This window comes from Prorops nasuta, unplaced genomic scaffold, assembly GCF_024137725.1.
Source record: "Prorops nasuta isolate Cenicafe-Biocafe unplaced genomic scaffold, Cenicafe_Pnas_1.2 PNAS00006, whole genome shotgun sequence".
Lineage (NCBI taxonomy): Eukaryota > Metazoa > Arthropoda > Insecta > Hymenoptera > Bethylidae > Prorops > Prorops nasuta.
In genome coordinates, this window is record NW_027116803.1 from 3,515,983 (window position 1) to 3,533,756 (window position 17,774).

General features: G+C 39.6%; 1 protein-coding gene across 1 annotated transcript; it reads left to right on the forward strand.

Annotated features, from left to right (window-relative positions):
* Positions 1-2,208: 2,208 nt before the first annotated feature.
* On the forward strand, positions 2,209-16,528 carry LOC136774419 (uncharacterized). The gene is made up of 11 exons (XM_066728699.1): positions 2,209-2,343; positions 3,980-4,123; positions 6,414-6,559; positions 7,283-7,455; positions 8,478-8,748; positions 8,825-8,947; positions 9,027-9,197; positions 9,388-9,548; positions 9,627-9,880; positions 9,956-14,181; positions 14,258-16,528. The coding sequence occupies exons 1-11, from the start codon at positions 2,283-2,285 to the stop codon at positions 15,530-15,532; spliced, it is 7,005 nt and encodes a 2,334-aa protein (XP_066584796.1). The 5' UTR covers positions 2,209-2,282; the 3' UTR covers positions 15,533-16,528.
* Positions 16,529-17,774: the final 1,246 nt, after the last annotated feature.

Consider the following 17,774-nt stretch of genomic DNA (forward strand, 5'->3'; position numbering starts at 1 on the left):
AAATTGTTGTATGCACAACCAACCATGTACCAAGTTTTTCAAGATTTGCAAGAGAAGGTGGTGCAGCGCGTTACTTATTATTCTCGCCAATGACGTAACTTGCAGGAAGATTGTCAAGTTGCAGTCAAGAAACGCACCGGCAGACTCAGCATGACCTTATCGAAGATGATTCATCCTTACATCCATTTGTTTCTAGATTGCGATTTCGATCTAGACCTAATCTTCATCGCACTCCTAAATATTTCCAGAGTGGAATGCGCAACAATCGAGAAATTTCGCCCGAAGCAACATTTAGGACGAGAAATCAAGATTTTTCGTGGGAATAACGAATGGCTTAATCAGCTTACCAATAACATATTTTCGCTTATCGATTATTTTTCCCAAGACTTTATTTCTCTCACCTCCAATAAACCCTTAGGATAAATTATTCTCACGTTTCAACTGTGTATTTCCACAACAGCAACGTTTTGTCAATAGAGGCTAAACTAGGTTGAGCTACAACAACATCACCTCATTAAGTCTCGTTCGTCAATCTCGAATTATCTTTTCAAGATTTAACAAAAACCTGATCCCTTGACAATTAAAAGCACAAGTATTCGCGTTAAATTTCAACAAAACTAAAAAATGTTATGCTTTCGTATCATCATTAAAATGAAGTAAATGAATCATAATTGGTAAACAATAATAGTTTTTTAGTAGATTTTCTGCTAATGCTTAATTTCTTATTTGCATAGACCTAACGTCATCCTATAATATATAGAAGCTGATGCTTATGGTCCCACGAGTAAACAAATGTGCATAATATTAATAAGAGGATCGTGACAGGAATCACCTGCAGTTGTTAAGTTTCAGTCTTTCTCGGGCGTGTCTCTGATCCGTAGGATATGCAGTGACTTTGTTTGCCTCACCAAACGTTCACTCAGTGGATATATATATAAACTTCTCGCAATTTCTTTATCCTTTACGATTTCAAGAAAACAACGAGTTGCAGAGATCTTTACCCTCCAACCTTCGCCTTACGTATTTCTACTCGATACGGAACTTTGCTTTCCCATCGTAAAATACCGCCGACGTATATTAAAGTAGAAAAATTAATTAGCCATATGGACATGCACCGATTTCCTTCAACTGATTACGATTTACTTAACGCGAAGTCATTGTTCTTAAGCCTTTAACGGGGCAATAATTTTCTGCGGTTAAATAAATCATTAAGCGTCGTAATTCTATTACTTCGGTTATGCCTACCATAACATCATCCCATCATCCTAATTGGCAAGTCGCTACATCATCGCGACATCCGTGAAAGACATCTAGTTTTAAATGTGATGGACGCATCTCCCAATCTTCAATTTCATAACCAAACGTGTGCACACACTTTCTTCACCACTCGTCATCGAGAAAACTAACCATACATTTTTTATCCCAGAACTTGGGCATTGTTAGTCAACTGACAAAGCAGCCGATATTTTTAATCTTAATTGCACATCTCCCACTAATACTCAACTTTCTTTCGTCCTATATGAATTTTAAACTGGGTTAAAATAATTCTACCGAATTTGAAGTTAATTAGTCAAAATTCACACTAGAGGAGGGTAGCCGAATTTGCGTCACCTAAGTAAATTATAGAATCCAAAGGAATTAGGAAGATTTTTAAAGTAAGAACAAAGTAAAGTTTGTCAAATGTTTTATTTAAAATCAAAATAAAAAAAATTTGTATTGATAGTAATAGTAAGAGAATACCAAACTTTTATTTGATAATTACAGGTTTCGAATCAATTAAAGAACTAGTCTTTAATTTGGATGAATATAGAATCTGCAAATGGTCCACCAGTTGTAAGAAGCATTATATTATAGGGAGCCGTAAGAAATCGAGAGTATTTGTAAATTTTGGTCGAGTGGGTGTGTGATCCGGAGCAGAGCATGGATGCCCCACCTTACGAGCCGGTGAGTATTCTATCCTGTGTGTCTTTCTTTCCCTCTCTCCGGAGATCTTACAGCGTGGTCCTCGACTTCCATCCGGGCAACCGGTAGGTTTTACTAAGGCGGCACGCGTCCTCGGAAGGTTCAGTACGAAGCGTGCACTCGAACTCGAAGGATCCTTGATCCCCCACCAGTAAGCAAACTTTCCTCCTGTGTAAAACGTGTGGGGCTGAAGTCTCTCGAGCTGATCGTCTCCTCAGCCTCGATGAGATCCGATTTAGCAGTTTCGTCGATCTTCCACTAGTCTCGTGCAGCTAAAATTCGACCAGTGATCCACCCTGCCTCACCCTGTTCACTTCACGATGCCTAGAACCACACTGATATTTCTCTTCCTTAGTCTACTTAGTCTAGGATTTGCTGGACGTAAGTCAATCAGGATCTTTCACTCTTTTACATATTTACATCTAAATATCTTATAACAATTACGAGATTTAACTAAAGAACAAACACACTCTTTTTTACTTATTGCAATCTCTGCATGCCTGACGAGTATATGTGATGCTACTCGAAATCAGAGCAGCTAGACTTTGCAAGGGTGCTACCATTTACGTCATCGGTTCAAGTCAATCCATTATCTTCACCCAGTAAACCGGAGTGTTACAGCTTCGTTTCGAGAAATGTTTTCTCTCACACATAAGCCGATCGTAAAAAGGAACTGAAGAAACTGAGATAGTCTGGAATAAATTTTAATGCCACGATTTCGAGCGACACCTTTATGTTACGCTTGAGAGACCAGAATAACTCATATTTGAATAATTATTAAACGTGTAATAATAATTAGTTTCAATAAACGTGAAATGATTTGGTGTAATAGGTGCAGTATAAACGCATGCACGTTTATCAAGTTTAACGCTCTTGTATACACGTTGCAATCTTGCAATCTGGTCTTATTATACAGTAGCAACAATTTTGCAAGGAAGCGTGTCATTTGCACAAAGTAAAAGTGTGTTTACATAGTAATTCTTAAGGATATAATGGAGAATCAAAGAATGATTGCCACAATTTACTTGCGTCACTTTTATTAGCATAGGTGACAAATTTCAGCACTTCTAATCTCGCTTTTCTTTAATTACACGGAGCGGTAAGGATATGTGTGTTCTTTCAAGCTTAGGACTTGGAAAGCTTATACCCACTCATTAAGTATATTAAGGCTGAGCATAAAGGAGTGCGAGATGAAATCTAGCACCTATTACGTAAATAAATTAGAATTCCTATAACAAAGAAATCTTTCGTTCTTCAAGATACATTTACGATTGACCCTGTGATTTACATATGGCTAATAAAAAGGATGACGAACACTAACATTGTCAAGAACTTGAAATTATCTAACACTCAGGAAGATCTTTCACAATATTATTTACGATGTACTTCAAATTCAACTCATGTTTATTTCGATAGTTTGTTCTTTCATTAAAATATTTCAAATTCTCACCAAGTTGTTTACAGATGAACTATTGTCGGTAGTTCTTTTTAATTAAGAGATTTTGAAACTTCAATTCTGGTATTCGTCGAAAAGTAATCTTTTTACCAGCTGCAGGATATTTGTTGACCTGCTTCAAGAAGGATTGTGCCCATTCATTCTTCCTCTGTGCACAAGTCCATAGTAGTAATCGCGTAACAACCATTTTCATCATACGATTAATATATCCGGCAGTGCTATTATCAACGGAACAGTCATAGATAGGTGGGCAGGTACTTTTCATCGCCCAGTCGCAGATCATTCTACTACATTTGCCGTTTCTCATTTACTTTTTTTTATCACGGTGCATGCGCAACAGGACTATGTAAACGACTATTATAGCACCGGTTGCATCAAGTACGCGTTCGATGATGTCAACAAAAGTGCATACAACCATAAATGTTCGTAAATTTCGAAATCCTTCCTCCAAATTCGACGATTCGCACGATGACCTTGACTATACGATAGACAATCTTTTGGTGGAAGAATGATACTGATTTATATAAATCATTATTCATCAGGAACGAATTTTTTTTTCAGGATGTCCGAAACAGAAAACTTCACCTGGAAGGGAAATATTTTGCTACACCTCGACGTTCAGTCCAGAAAAGCTCAATGACACCATCTGCAGGTGTACCACTGTGGTACACCAAGGTCACGATATTCGTGATTTGTCCATTACTGGTAAATATAGTATATATATAATAGTATAACTAAGTATGAATGCTTTTCGAAAAAAAGTCGGTAGACTCAGCTAGGTACAAAAGTACACTTTGTTCGCAATACTTCTTGTAATATTAATCAGTAAGGATTACACGAGAATTCTTGTCACTCCGAGTTGTTGCGACCATATTTAAACGGTGTGGAAAATCGACTCATCCAGTAGTCCAAATTCGGTAGGGTTCGCTGTTGGGATGAAGCTAACTGGGAGATAAACAGCAGGTGCGTTGGGTTCCGTTAATGGCAAATAACAATTCGATGCAATTGTGCCAAACAAGCTTACATTAGTGGAATCACACGCCTACTTCGAACGTGTCCTTGCACTTGCAACAGAATTACGGAGTTGCTTCACTAATAGCATCATTATCCTATCTGAATCTCTCTCTCTCTCTCTCTCTCTCATTTCAATTCTGCAATTACTTTGTCGATCATTATCCTTTCCTAGCTACGAATGCTAATTAAGGTTTTCAATTTCAAATCAATAATCAATCAAAATTACATACTATAGAAAGTTTTCAATCAAAAGTTCAATACGGTTCGTTATTTGAACTATAAACCTAGGAACATTGTATGAAAATGTGTGTATCTGTTCCAGATAGAAAGTGTTTAATCACAGTCGTTAAGTTTTGCTATCAACCACGGATCTACATAGTTACCGAACGTCGACGATAAATATTCATTTGGCGAATATTCAAGCCAATCCTTTCTTGGCAAATTTTCATTCTCATTTCGCTGGACGTGTTATAGTTTTACTTTCCATTTCGGTACAAAAGTGTCGATCATCCTGCAAGATAAATTGGTCTGGACGTTGCACCTCGGGATCAAGAAGGCGTACTATTGCATAACTGAAATTTTCGTTATTCGCCAAAAGGGTTGCTTTCGAAATTCCACGAACCAAATTTGCGTGGTGAACGATGGAAAACACTGTAATTACAAGACGCGTGAAGACTCATTGAAATTCCTGCACAAGGGAGTAAAATGTGTATATTCGCATGGAAAGTATCGGTGTTTCTGCAAAAGTAGTTAAAGACGCTAGGATTATGGAAATGAGTACCACATAAGAATGGAGAATTTCGTCCAGAGAATTAAATTCCACACTAATTGCATCGGGGTCCACCAAGCGGCTCTACGTCCGAGCACTGCAGCCGCCTGAATACCAACACCGCTGGTTTATTGAGCTATTTATTTAAGGCTATCGAGCCCTCATCAGTATTTAAAGGTGGATCGAAGGAGTACGAGCTACTGTGTTCCAACCAGATGAGTGAGAAGGATAGGGAGATTACGGAAAGTCATGCGCGCTTGTACGAGCTCACGTTCGTGACATAATCGAGCCAGAAGTATAGTTGCACTACCGCAACTCCTCCCTGTTCCTTATCGCGTTTGCCGCGAAAACTTACTATTCTCCTCATGAACATGTATGACTGATATTCATTTTCCCCGGGAAAAGCATTCTCGGTCGTGCCTTATGCTAAAAGTTCCCTAACCAGAAGAAAATCTCCATAATTTCTGCGATAGAGAGAGAGAGAGCAAGTAAAGCTCTCGTCACAATTACACGTGGGAGCATAAATAAGGGAAACTCAGGAAAGCAGTAAAAATAGTCCTTGCAAATATAATAAATAAAGAGATGGAGGAAGAGGTGGAAAGGAGAAAAGTTGAGAGAAATCACTTTCGTTTCGAGCCTATATCCCGAAGTCATAATTTTTAATGCAGGCGTGGTCTGCGAACGAAAGGAAAACTGGATCTTTGGCTAAAATGGATGAAATTTATCTAAACTTACGATTGCGCAACACAATTTTTATAAGAGCCCTGTCGAGGGAATTGAGAAATTCTACCGATTAGAGATTAATTCGAGTCTGTCATTTTATATGGATTGTTGCTCGTAGGGTGATACTTTTACAACCTTCGTTTTGTCTATCACCCCCTGCATTAACGACTATCGTAAATTTATTGCTCTCGTTTTGACGTGAAATAAATGAATGGCAACAAGGTTGAAAAAAGAGAAATGAGTGTCATAGACATAATGTATTACTGTCGAAAAGAAGTTCCGTAAACCAGTTTTCTGGCCGACCTCGATTTTCGAATTCAGCAAGAAGGGACACGACGCTATCAATTGCGATCTTTTCTCTTGTAAAATATCAATTTATTTTCAAAATGTACTTGTATCTCGATCACTGTTACTGCATGGCTATCAGCCCATATAATAGATTATTTTTGTTTCTTATATATACATATAGCACTGCGGCATCTATTACAGGTATCGAGAGCCTGCAGAAATCCTTGAAGGGCATGAATCCTGCTGTGCAGTTTATCCTTTCAGTGAGCGACCCTGCGGAGAGTCTGATAACATCCGGTGTAGTTCGACGAGAAGCTGGTGCTAGATTGGCGAGTATCCTGAAGGAGGTGAGTAAGTAACGACGTATAGCGATAATTGAGTCACGGTGAAACGTGGAGGGCCCTTTCGAAACTCAGTTCCGCTGGAAAAATGAATAATGGACGTCGATTTTTTGGATACGCACGCGTGATTCATTATTCCCTGTTTTTCTTAACGTATATTTTCGTTTCTTTTCTGTAATGTTCGATTAATGGGAGAATCTGCATAATTAACACCTGCTCGAGATACGACAATAGGCTTACCTTTTGTCCAGAGCTTTCCAAGCGTTGCTAATTGTAGCAAAACGGATTGGCTATGAAAGTTACGACTTACGAGCTGTGGCTCTGGTTCCAATGGTCAGAGAATGAACGTCATTTTCCTCCTCGAATCACCGCGACTCTTAAGCTATGCGCGCAAAAAGCAGCTCAGCCATCGAGCGGTTGGAATTTAACAGCCATGTCTGCTTCGCTAAAATCAACACGGGATTGGAAAACGTTTAATAGCACGTGCCTATATGAAACGAGAGATAATTATTACAAGTAACAGCCTATAATCTGCGATAATTTATTTCATGTTTACCAAGCTATTAAACCAATTATACCCTCGATGAAAATGACCAATCGAGTTAGCGCTTTTTACAAACCGTGATTAATCGTTTCCTTAAATGCTAATAATAAAATCGATGCTATACGAGTTTTATTATAATAGTATTATATATATACCATTGGTTTGTTTGTTTTATTATGTCTCAGGTTGATGGCGTTGAGCTGAACGTCACGGCAGGGGCTAAGGAGAGGCTTACGCATTTCGTAAAGGATCTGAAAGGCGATCTTGTGAGAAAGTCAAACGATAAAAGGGTTCTTATGGCTCTACCCACAAAAGCCGAAATCCTGGCGAAACAATTTGATCTCAAGGAACTTTCCAAGTATGTCAACTATTTCTTATTATTCTTTCTCCGTTACACTATCACTCGTAAAGACACACTTACATTTCTACAATTTTAACTTCTATCGATAATAGAGAATCTTTATGCTTGGCATGAAATACATTTTTTCATGTCATTTATTATAACGAGCTGAATAAATTTGATGAAGAAGAGCCGCGTATTGAAAATAAGAAACAATCATTTAATGGAAGATATTCCTTATCCTTGTGCCAGTTGGATTCATTGCAAATTACGAGTGAAGAATGCCAGCTTATTGAGTGAACCAGTTGACTGAATCGAGTGTCAGTGGCTTGGATGTGTTATACGTTAACAGTGGATAAAGTATCCCAGCTATTTCTTTGAATATGGATGAGCTTGCCGCATCGAATACAAATAAACGTCATTCCTAAAGGTGCTGAATTTAGGAGACCTGCAAGGTCAATTCTAACATAGTATTCCACTTTCATTCGCATCCCATTGTTTTCACACGCTAGCTTAATACCCATTGCGCAATGAGTCCATTTGGATTTTACAAAAGATTTAAATTTAAAGGATTCTTAAGTACGACTCAGAGATGTGTCCAACAGTACTCATCCGTGCTCTCGTCATTCGGACTGATTACATAATTAACAAGAACATTAACTGAACTTTCATTTTCCTTGATAAGAGAAATAGAGCAAACGCAATAAAGACTCGAAAGTATTTAAACCGTATCTTCTTCACATATTTGTTTAAGCAACGGAATATTTCGTTTTATATCGATCGTTTTATCAATCGTATATCAGATGATGTTCAGAATTACCTATAATGATACGTATATTGCCAAATCAAGAGCAATCGCGTATAATAGCGGAAACACGAAAGTTTCATTGGTCTATTCAGACACACATAAGGATGCCTTTGATTCTTCTAATCTCTTGCTATCAGCTACGATAATTTTAATCAAACATGAAATCTGATGTAATAAACTATTTAATTAAGCAATAGTAATTTGGTTAATCTAAAATCGTAATTATTTTAAGGTATGTGGATTTGTTTACAATTGGCACTCATTATTTAATCGACGATGAAGAAATGTTCCACACTTTTCATCCCTCAAGACTGATGGGTCTTTTCGACTTGCTCAATACAGACAGCTTAGTGGATCTGGTGCACGGACTGGGTTTGCCGAAATCAAAAGTTTTAATCAAATTACCAGCAAGTGGCTACAAGTTTACTTTAAAAGATAAAGAAGAAAATGCTCCACGATCTTCAACCGAAGACAAAGAGCCCGCTGTTATCGACCGTAAAGAAGTATGTTCTCCTCAAGTTGATTTTCTATATAAATATGAAGTTTAAAAATTAATTAAGAATGATTATTCTATTTCAGCTATGTAATTCGATGAAAAGTGGCGAATGGACGATCGAGAGAGACGTAGACTTAACTGCTCCTTATGCCTTCCAAAACAAAACTTGGTTTGCTTTTGAAGATAAGATTTCTGTTGGAATTAAAGTGATTATTCATTTCGTACATTCACAATAATTTGTTTAAAGGAGACATGGCAATATTTTAATATTTTTAATTATTCCAGGGAAAATATGTATTGCTTCGAGATTTGGCCGGTATTGGAATTCAAGACGTGGAATATGATCTGAAAACTGATTGCGGAAAATCGCTTACCCATGAAGTACATCATTCTTTCACGGACTTTAAAAGAAAGACGCGCCAAGCTATTTTATCTTCGCTTGAGGAAGATATTCATGTAAGCTTTTACTTTTCAATACACCGTTAGGAAGTAGTGTTACAAACAAGTTACCTGCCTGGTAAAGTAGGGCTCTACTGTGGCTATATATAAATTTTAATTTAATAACATTTAGTAAAGAATTATTTAAAATTTTTTATTTTCCTTAATTTATTTGTTCCATTTTAATTTCCATGAATTCATTTTGTAGCGAAATCATTTTTCTTATCCGAATCAAGTAAAATCATCTGGATTTCGAGTTGTTCGTGTTGTGGATACCGAAGGGAAGATACGAGTTGTGCGAGAAAATATGCGCACTGAGTTTTCTTGTACTAGGCAAGGATTTTTTGTTCATCCTAAGAGCTGCAATAGGTAATCTATATAATTTTCACTAGTAAAACCATATAGTTTTACGGTAAACATAATTAATAATAAGTTATGGTTGGACAGGTTTTATCGGTGCGTTAAGTTTAACCAAGAAGTTGAAGATTATTCCGTTTTCGAGTTCGATTGTCCAGCGGGATTAGCATTTGATGAGCGAACTGAAGTGTGCGTATGGCCAGCGTCTTTACCCGAAGGATCTCCGTGTCCTGGTAGCAGCGAAATAGCGCCGGTTACCCGCGTAAAATTCCATTGTCCTGGTCATCCAGGATATTACGCGGATCCGCAGAATTGTCGCTTTTTCTACGCTTGTATCGATTTAGGTAAAAAAAGGGCTATATAAATATAAGAGTTTAAATATTAAAATCGGTACTCATGAGACTAAATTTTATTTTCAGGTGGACCAGAGCTAATGGGATATGAATTTAGATGCCCCTATGGATTGGTGTTTGATGAACATAAAATGAGTTGCGAGTGGCCTTGGCTGGTCCCGGGTTGCTCCGACTCTGGGACTGGTTATAATCGCCCAGAATATTCCAATGGAGGTACCTATCAATTTGGTCATGGCCAGAATAATGGAGCTGGAGGATATGGAGGTTATGGTGATGATGGTGGCTACTCCGACGGTAGTTATTCGGGTGGAGGTTATCCAAGCAATGATAATTCAGGAGGAGGTTACTCAGGCGGTGGGCATTCAGGAGGAAACTACCCAGGAAGTGACCATTCGGGAGGAAGTTATCCAGGAGGCGGCAGTCACTCTGGTGGAGGTTATCCAGGCGGTAGCCATTCAGAAGGAAACTACCCAGGAAGTGACCATTCGGGAGGAAGTTATCCAACAGGCGGCAGTCACTCTGGTGGAGGTTATCCAGGCGGTAGCCATTCAGGGGGAAACTACCCAGGAAGTGACCATTCGGGAGGAAGTTATCCAGGAGGCGGCAGTCACTCTGGTGGAGGTTATCCAGGCGGTAGCCATTTAGAAGGAAACTACCCAGGAAGTGACCATTCGGGAGGAAGTTATCCAACAGGCGGCAGTCACTCTGGTGGAGGTTATCCAGGCGGTAGCCATTCAGGGGGAAACTACCCAGGAAGTGACCATTCGGGAGGAAATTATCCAGGAGACGACAGTCACTCTGGTGGAAGCTATCCAGGCAGTAGCCATTCAGGAGGAAATTATCCAGGAGGCGACAGTCATTCTGGTGGAGGTTATCCAGGCGGTAGCCATTCAGGTGGAAGTTATCCAGGCGGTAGCCATTCAGGAGGAAATTATCCAGGAGGCGACAGTCACTCTGGTGGAGGTTATCCAGGCGGAAGCCATTCAGGAGGAAGTTATCCAGGAGGCGAAAGTCACTCTGGTGCAGATTATCCAGGCGGTAGCCATTCAGGAGGAAACTACCCAGGAAGTGGCCATTCAGGAGGAAATTATCCAGGAGACGGTAGTCACTCTGGTGAAGGTTATCCAGGCGGTAGCCATTCAGGTGGAAGTTATTCAGGCGGTAGTCATTCAGGAGGAAGTTATCCAGGAAGTGACAGTCACTCTGGTGGAGGTTATCCAGGTGGTAGCCATTCAGGAGGAAATTATCCAGGAAGTGACAGTCACTCTAGTGGAGGTTATCCAGGCGGTAGCCATTCAGGAGGAGATTATCCAGGAGGTGGCAGTCATTCCGGTGGAGGTTATCCTGACGGTGGCCATTCAGGAGGAAATTATCCCGGAGACGGTAGCCACTCTGGTGGAGGTTATCCAGACTGTGATCATTCAGATGGAAATTATCCAGGCGGTAGCCATTCTGGTGGAGGTAACCAAGGAGATGGGCACTCGAATGGAGGTTATCCAGGAGGTGATCACTCGTACGGAGGAGGTCAAGGCAACGTTGATGGAGATTATTCAGGCAAAGGCTACTCAGGTGGAGATAACAAACCCAATGATCACAAAGGTGGAAGTTATCCAGGAGACGATCATTCCGAAGGAGACCATTCAGAAGGTGGCCATTCTAAAGAAGGCTCCTCAGGAGATGGTCATTCTGATGATGGATACTCAAGTGGTGGTCATTCCACTGGAGGTCAGTTTGATATTACACATTCTGATGGTGATTATAATAAGGGCAGTACCACTAGTGGAACTTACTTCGGTGGATCTGGTACAACCTTCGAAAGCAGTCATGGATATACAAGTGAAACCACGAAAACTACTGACTTTTCTGGACACTCTAATACCGCCCACGTTGATAACACGGGATTAAATATTGACGTACATTTAAACAATAAGGGAACTACTAATTATGGCCATTCTACGTTAAGCAATACGTATACAGGAGGATATTCTGGATCAAACACTGGATATACAGAATCTGGTCACACGGGATATCCACAAACCCAAACCGAATACCACAATACTCAGCATACATCAACCATCAATGGACATTCTGTGGAATCTGGATATTCAGTGTCGGGATTATCAACAGTAAATCACGGCGGGTATACTGGAGTCTCCGGTGAATTTGATGGGTCTTATTCAACTAATGGAAAATATGGTAATACAGTAACTTCTTCTGGAGGGAGATTTACAAACACTGCCAATGGATATACTACATCCGTCGGTAATCAATTTGAGTCGGGAACAGATAGAAAGATTTATGGAGGATCAACTATTGGTGGAGTTTACAGTGATGGATCCCAAAGTAATTATGATGGTAATTTCGGCATAAAAACTGGAGCAGATTATTCGACTGGAACAACCATATATCAGGGATCAACTGGAAAATATAATTTCCCTATCACAGGTGGTCGAGAAGGTCTTAATATTACTCTCATAAATAATCAAATTCCATCAGTAGGAAGCACATATCCGGGAGTAATAGGATCTGGAGGCTACACAGTTGGTTTGCCAAATACCGTCGGGACTGGTAACAACATAGATATTTCTGGATTAGGCTATACAGGGTCTGTACAACAAGGAACATTTACTACTGATTATCGTCAGCCTGGATACGTTAAAACTAATCAGGGAACACCCCAATATTCTGTTAACCAAGAAACTAAAGCCGTTTATTCCGGTACAGTTCGTCCTCCTACTGTATCCTATGGATCGACAGTAGCAAAAGTAATTGTATCCAGTACACCCTATCCATCCACAATTATTCAAGGTCATACGAGTCCGAACTACCAATTAACAGGACAAACAACGCCCGGAGTGTCGATAGGAGGAGGATTTAAGCAAGGAACTGCAATTGGAAGTACGTCCTACTTTGGTCAAGGTGGATCCGTATACACTGGTGCCGTCAGTACCGGATATCCTTCAACGACTGACTCTTCTCGTGATAGAGGATATAAGACCACCGAGTACTATGATAATGGCGGACGCAGCACTATTAGATTTAATAATGGCAATGTAGCCAATAAATTTACAGAGAATGATCTGCCTGATATTAGACCACCAATTGGTACTCTCCCCGATAGTCTTTTGCCTGATAGTGGAACAAACAAGGCAGCCCTGGGTACTAATGTACCCAGTGGATTTACAAAAACTGGACCCACCAAAACAGGAATAGTAATTGCTGATGTTGGTGGCAGTGGCAGTTACGTGAGTGGTACGACTCAATACAGACCTACACTGAACTATGATCACATTGGTGAAAGAGCATTTGAAGGTAACGTTGCTGGCCATACAGAGTCGACAACAAGATTAACAGCCGGTGAGAGTTCCGATAATTATTCAGGATCATATTCCGGAGTTACTTCGACTCAACAACCTGATAATACTCACATTGATGTCTCCAAGATTACTTTAGGACCTTCTGTTTCTTCAGCTTCTTCAGTTCCTTCCGGTTATTCATATCCCAAACCATCCATCCCATTTGTTACCAGTTCTACCAAATCACCCGGCCCAACTTCCACGCCAAATAGCAATATTTATGGTTCCACAACTCCTTCTCCATTACTAAACGTTGAAGTGTACAACAATCCAACTGTAGCCGACTCTATTCCTATCTCAGCAAAACCAGCCGTGGCAAATACTTACGGCTACAAAGAATCAGCCGAAGGAGAATATACAGAAAGTACATTCGAATCTGGAAAAATTTCAACAGGATCGTCAACGAATTCATTCCGGAGACCGATCGTAGTACCTGATAGAATTCCATTTGGCCGAACGGAGGCGCCAGCAGTTTATACTACTGGACCTTTGGAAAATTACAAGACTTCTGTTTTCGAAGCAGCTAAGATCCCAATTGCTGTTACCACTGCCAGGCCAGTTATAGATACCGGCTATAAAACCGTGGTCTCATCGACGTCAGTTCCTCTGACATTGAATACTGGTGGACATCGCTATACAGGAGGAGAAATTCAAACTGGAACTTCACCCAATTATCTCGATGTTGGAATTTCATTCCAGAGTGACTTTGGCAATCGAAAGGAAGGTTTCACCTCTACCACCACTGCTGCTAGCACTACGCCAAAGTCCAGACTACCTACTGTTAATTATGAGCAAACCGCTGTTTATCAGCCAAGTAGCACAATTTCACCAATTAAGGATTCATCATCGGGATATTCGTATCCCAAGCCAGACGTAACGTTTGAAACACCATCTACGATTAGATATCAAAGTACAGCTAAAACCTATCAACCTCAGGTAAATAATATTTTGTAATATTACGTTTTAGGTTTTTATGAAAAATTATATTTATCTAATTTAATTACTTTTTCAGTATATATCAACTACAACGCTCGCTCCTGCGATTGGTGTGACCTATAGAAAACCATTCCCAGTGGCTGGCGTGAATTACGTTCCAGCGTCTTACACAAGTACTACGGATTATCCGTACTCCAATAAAGGATACACACAAGCAAAATCCACTCTAGGATCAAACATGATAGCTGGAGGTACAATTGACTTTGGTATCTCTAAGGATGAAGCTGACAAGATCATAACTACGTACAATAGAGGTACCGTTAAATATACACCTGGTATCTTCGATGGCTATAATAGAAACGGATTTGACGCAACCGGATCCATCAGTCAGTCTACCGGAAAACAGTCTCTTTCCACTTACAATCAGAATCAGTTTGGTTCGAGAGTCACCGTGACCGAACAAACTCCAGCGATCACTACGTATTCCGGTAGATACTCTAAAATCCCAACCACGACGCCTGCCTACGAAATCGATACAAAGTCATCGACGGAAATTGATAAGACTAAAGGAAAAATAGTAGTCAAGTGGAGTGACCTTCATCCTCTCCTTCTAAATAAATTGGGAGCTGAATGCACTTGTAAATCAGATCCCTTCGCTACCCTGCGAGGTCCTGGCAAGGATCTCATATTATCGTCGAGAGGAAAAGTGGATCTCTCCAAACAGGACGAGTCGAATTTATATGTAGACTTTGAGAAGGAAAGATCATCGACTTTATCGCCAGTTTTGAAGATTGAATCAGCCGCCATTTCCATCAATGGAGAAAATTCAGCTTTGGTGAAAGAAACTCCTCAAAAGCCATTGTCTGTTTATTTACCCAGCAGATCGACCACTGCAGCCCCTGTTTCCTCCACTCGTTCCTTCGACAGCTCGACGTCATATACTAGTCCACGCGGTGTTCCTAGGCCACTGAAATTCGATAATAATATTGAAAATGGTGACTCTAACCGTGGTGGAGTTACTTACAGAAACGGAGCAAGGTCTGGCAAAACATTGAGATCAGGATTCGCATCGAACACGGTGGAGGAAAACGGTTCTAGAGGAAACCAGCAGAGTGGTTTAGGGGCTCCCGTGGAAAACATCCCTGGGGTCAACAAATGTGCTCGCCCAGGTCTTTTCAGACATCCAACTTTGTGCAACAAGTTCTACGCTTGTCACTACGACGAATGGAAAAAGAAATATACCTTACACGTATTCAACTGTCCAATACATTTGGCATTCGACAGCAGTGCTGGTGCTTGCAATTGGCCCAGCAAGGGTCCTGCCTGTCAAGACGGTAATTTGTTAGTATAAATTCAAAGGACCATCGCCTCTGATTAATCATGCGTCATTGTATACCTTTTTGCATCCTCGCAATGACGGTGAGCCGGTTTCTACTGCAATAATAATCTCGTATCATCGTCATCTTCGGAATAATTCTCTTCATAAATGTCATCTACCTTCCGTGCATTGGGAAATTATTATAATCCCTGAAAGTCGTCAATTGTAAAAGTAATTATGATCTGCGTACCTGGTGGTGATGGTGTAATAACAGCTTTGCAATCGGCTAATCAACCGCAACTTGTTTATTCGTACGATTAGAAATGAAAGTCTCCGTTTTGGTCGATTGGATTTATAAGGATCGAGTAAGAGTTGAATTATTGAATTATTCTGGAAAAAGCACCTTAGGATCAATGCTGGACTCTCTCAGGGAGAAGACAAAGAAGAGAAAAGATTCAAGTATAACGAGACAGGAGCAACACGAAAGCACACTGTCGCCCAGAGTGAAAGTAGTTCGTGCTCGTCGATCTAAAACTCTAAATGTTACCAGCAATTTGATATCGCTCATATTTTATTGTAAATAATACGTCGTACGCCTACGAATTTATGTGTATATATAATATTGGCACTTACAATCGAGCACTTTTTATAAATCGTTAATAAAATTAAGATTTATCCAATTCTGTATATACAATGTCGAAAAAAACGGTGCGTTTGTATTTGTTATACAATTGAACAATTCGTGTTGCAAGGTTATTTCATATTTTGTGTTCATTCCGTTCCTAGTTTTACATTAAATACTTCATTGTCATCTTTTGGCATAGGTATTTATTTATCGATTAACGTGGCTCAATAAATACAAATATAATTCTCGTCATCAACGATATAGTTTGCGTTCCCTACGACCATTCGTATAATACAAAGTACATTAAGCATAATACTGATGACTGTAAAAACTGTAGCTACGAATACCGTGCCATTTCATTATGGTTACTTAATGTAATATAGCAGATAATGAATAAATTTCATAATAGTATAGGATATTGTACAGCACTGACTTTTTTACACCCTGCCATTTGCTGAAAATTTATATGACTAGAATTATCAAACGTTAGAAGCAGTCATTGAATTCAAATAATATAGGCGTAGCCACTTTCCACACAATCATAATGGTATTAAAGTTTAAGACGCGTACAAAATATATATGAAAGATGTCTTTCTGTGATAAAATCTAGTCCCTCTATAAAACTTTCTAGCATTCACTGATCGGAATAAAAATTGCTTTGTTTATTATTTCAGTGCTTCTGCTTAGGATGCTATAAGGTTCATGTAAAAAAAAAATGGAAAGTACGGGTCATTGACCATAGTCTGACAAAGATCCGGCAGCTCGCCAGATGAAGGCTATTAAGAAATGTCCTAATTTATCCCATAAAAAATAACCAACAAATGACGAAACTAGCACTTTCACCAATAATCGTTCATTCCTACTGTAAAAGAAATAGTAAATTTTGAAAACGATATATCGATGAATGACAATGCGGTGTAATAATTTACTTTCATAACAATAAAAAAGACTAACGAAGAATCAGGTTTTATCGTGGGTAGTATATGTAAAAGGTACGCTCAGAAAAAGGAGATGAAGTCGAGGAGAAGAGAAGCTGGAAGGGGAAGTGGAAGTAGGTCGTCAAAAGTGAACTCAGGTTTTAGTGACCCACTGATATATTTTCACTGACCAAATTTGCCGCCCAGCAGTGAAAGGGACTTTTGATTAAAAATGCTTTATTTGTCGTCGTATACATTCACTCTTAAGAAAATTATTCCGTCCTATACCGAAATACCTTCGTGTTCCTTGAGAATACTAACAACAAAAAAACTATTGCCATAGAGAGAAGAAAATTGCTGAAACTTTCAGCTTGATAGTTTCGCGAAAACCAGCTACGAGGTTACTGACCAAGAATTATACCTGCAGAATTAATAATTTACCAGTCCAGTTTATGAAATTGCAATTCCTTGACGGTAAATTGCACAGAGTTGCGAGTAGAAATCGATTCGATTCTCGACTATATTTATAAGTAGTTATAGTAGGAATATAAAAAAATGGTAGCAACTGCAAAACGGAGCATTGTGGAGAGGATAAGGCTATTGTCCGAGGATTGGTCTTCGCAGTTAGGTATTGGCAAATTTCCGTGATTGTTCGCGACGGTTATAGCCCGGGAACAATAACGCGGAGCTGCGGACGCTTAAAACATTCGTCGCGATTATAACAGAACGGGAC

Excerpts from the sequence above, each read along its gene's own strand:
- LOC136774419 (XM_066728699.1), top strand. The coding sequence starts at position 2,283 with ATGCCTAGAACCACACTGATATTTCTCTTCCTTAGTCTACTTAGTCTA. Across the intron at positions 2,344-3,979 it reads TAGTCTAGGATTTGCTGGAC|GATGTCCGAAACAGAAAACT; the intron begins GTAAGTCAATCA and ends TTTTTTTTTCAG. Across the intron at positions 14,182-14,257 it reads CTAAAACCTATCAACCTCAG|TATATATCAACTACAACGCT; the intron begins GTAAATAATATT and ends TTACTTTTTCAG.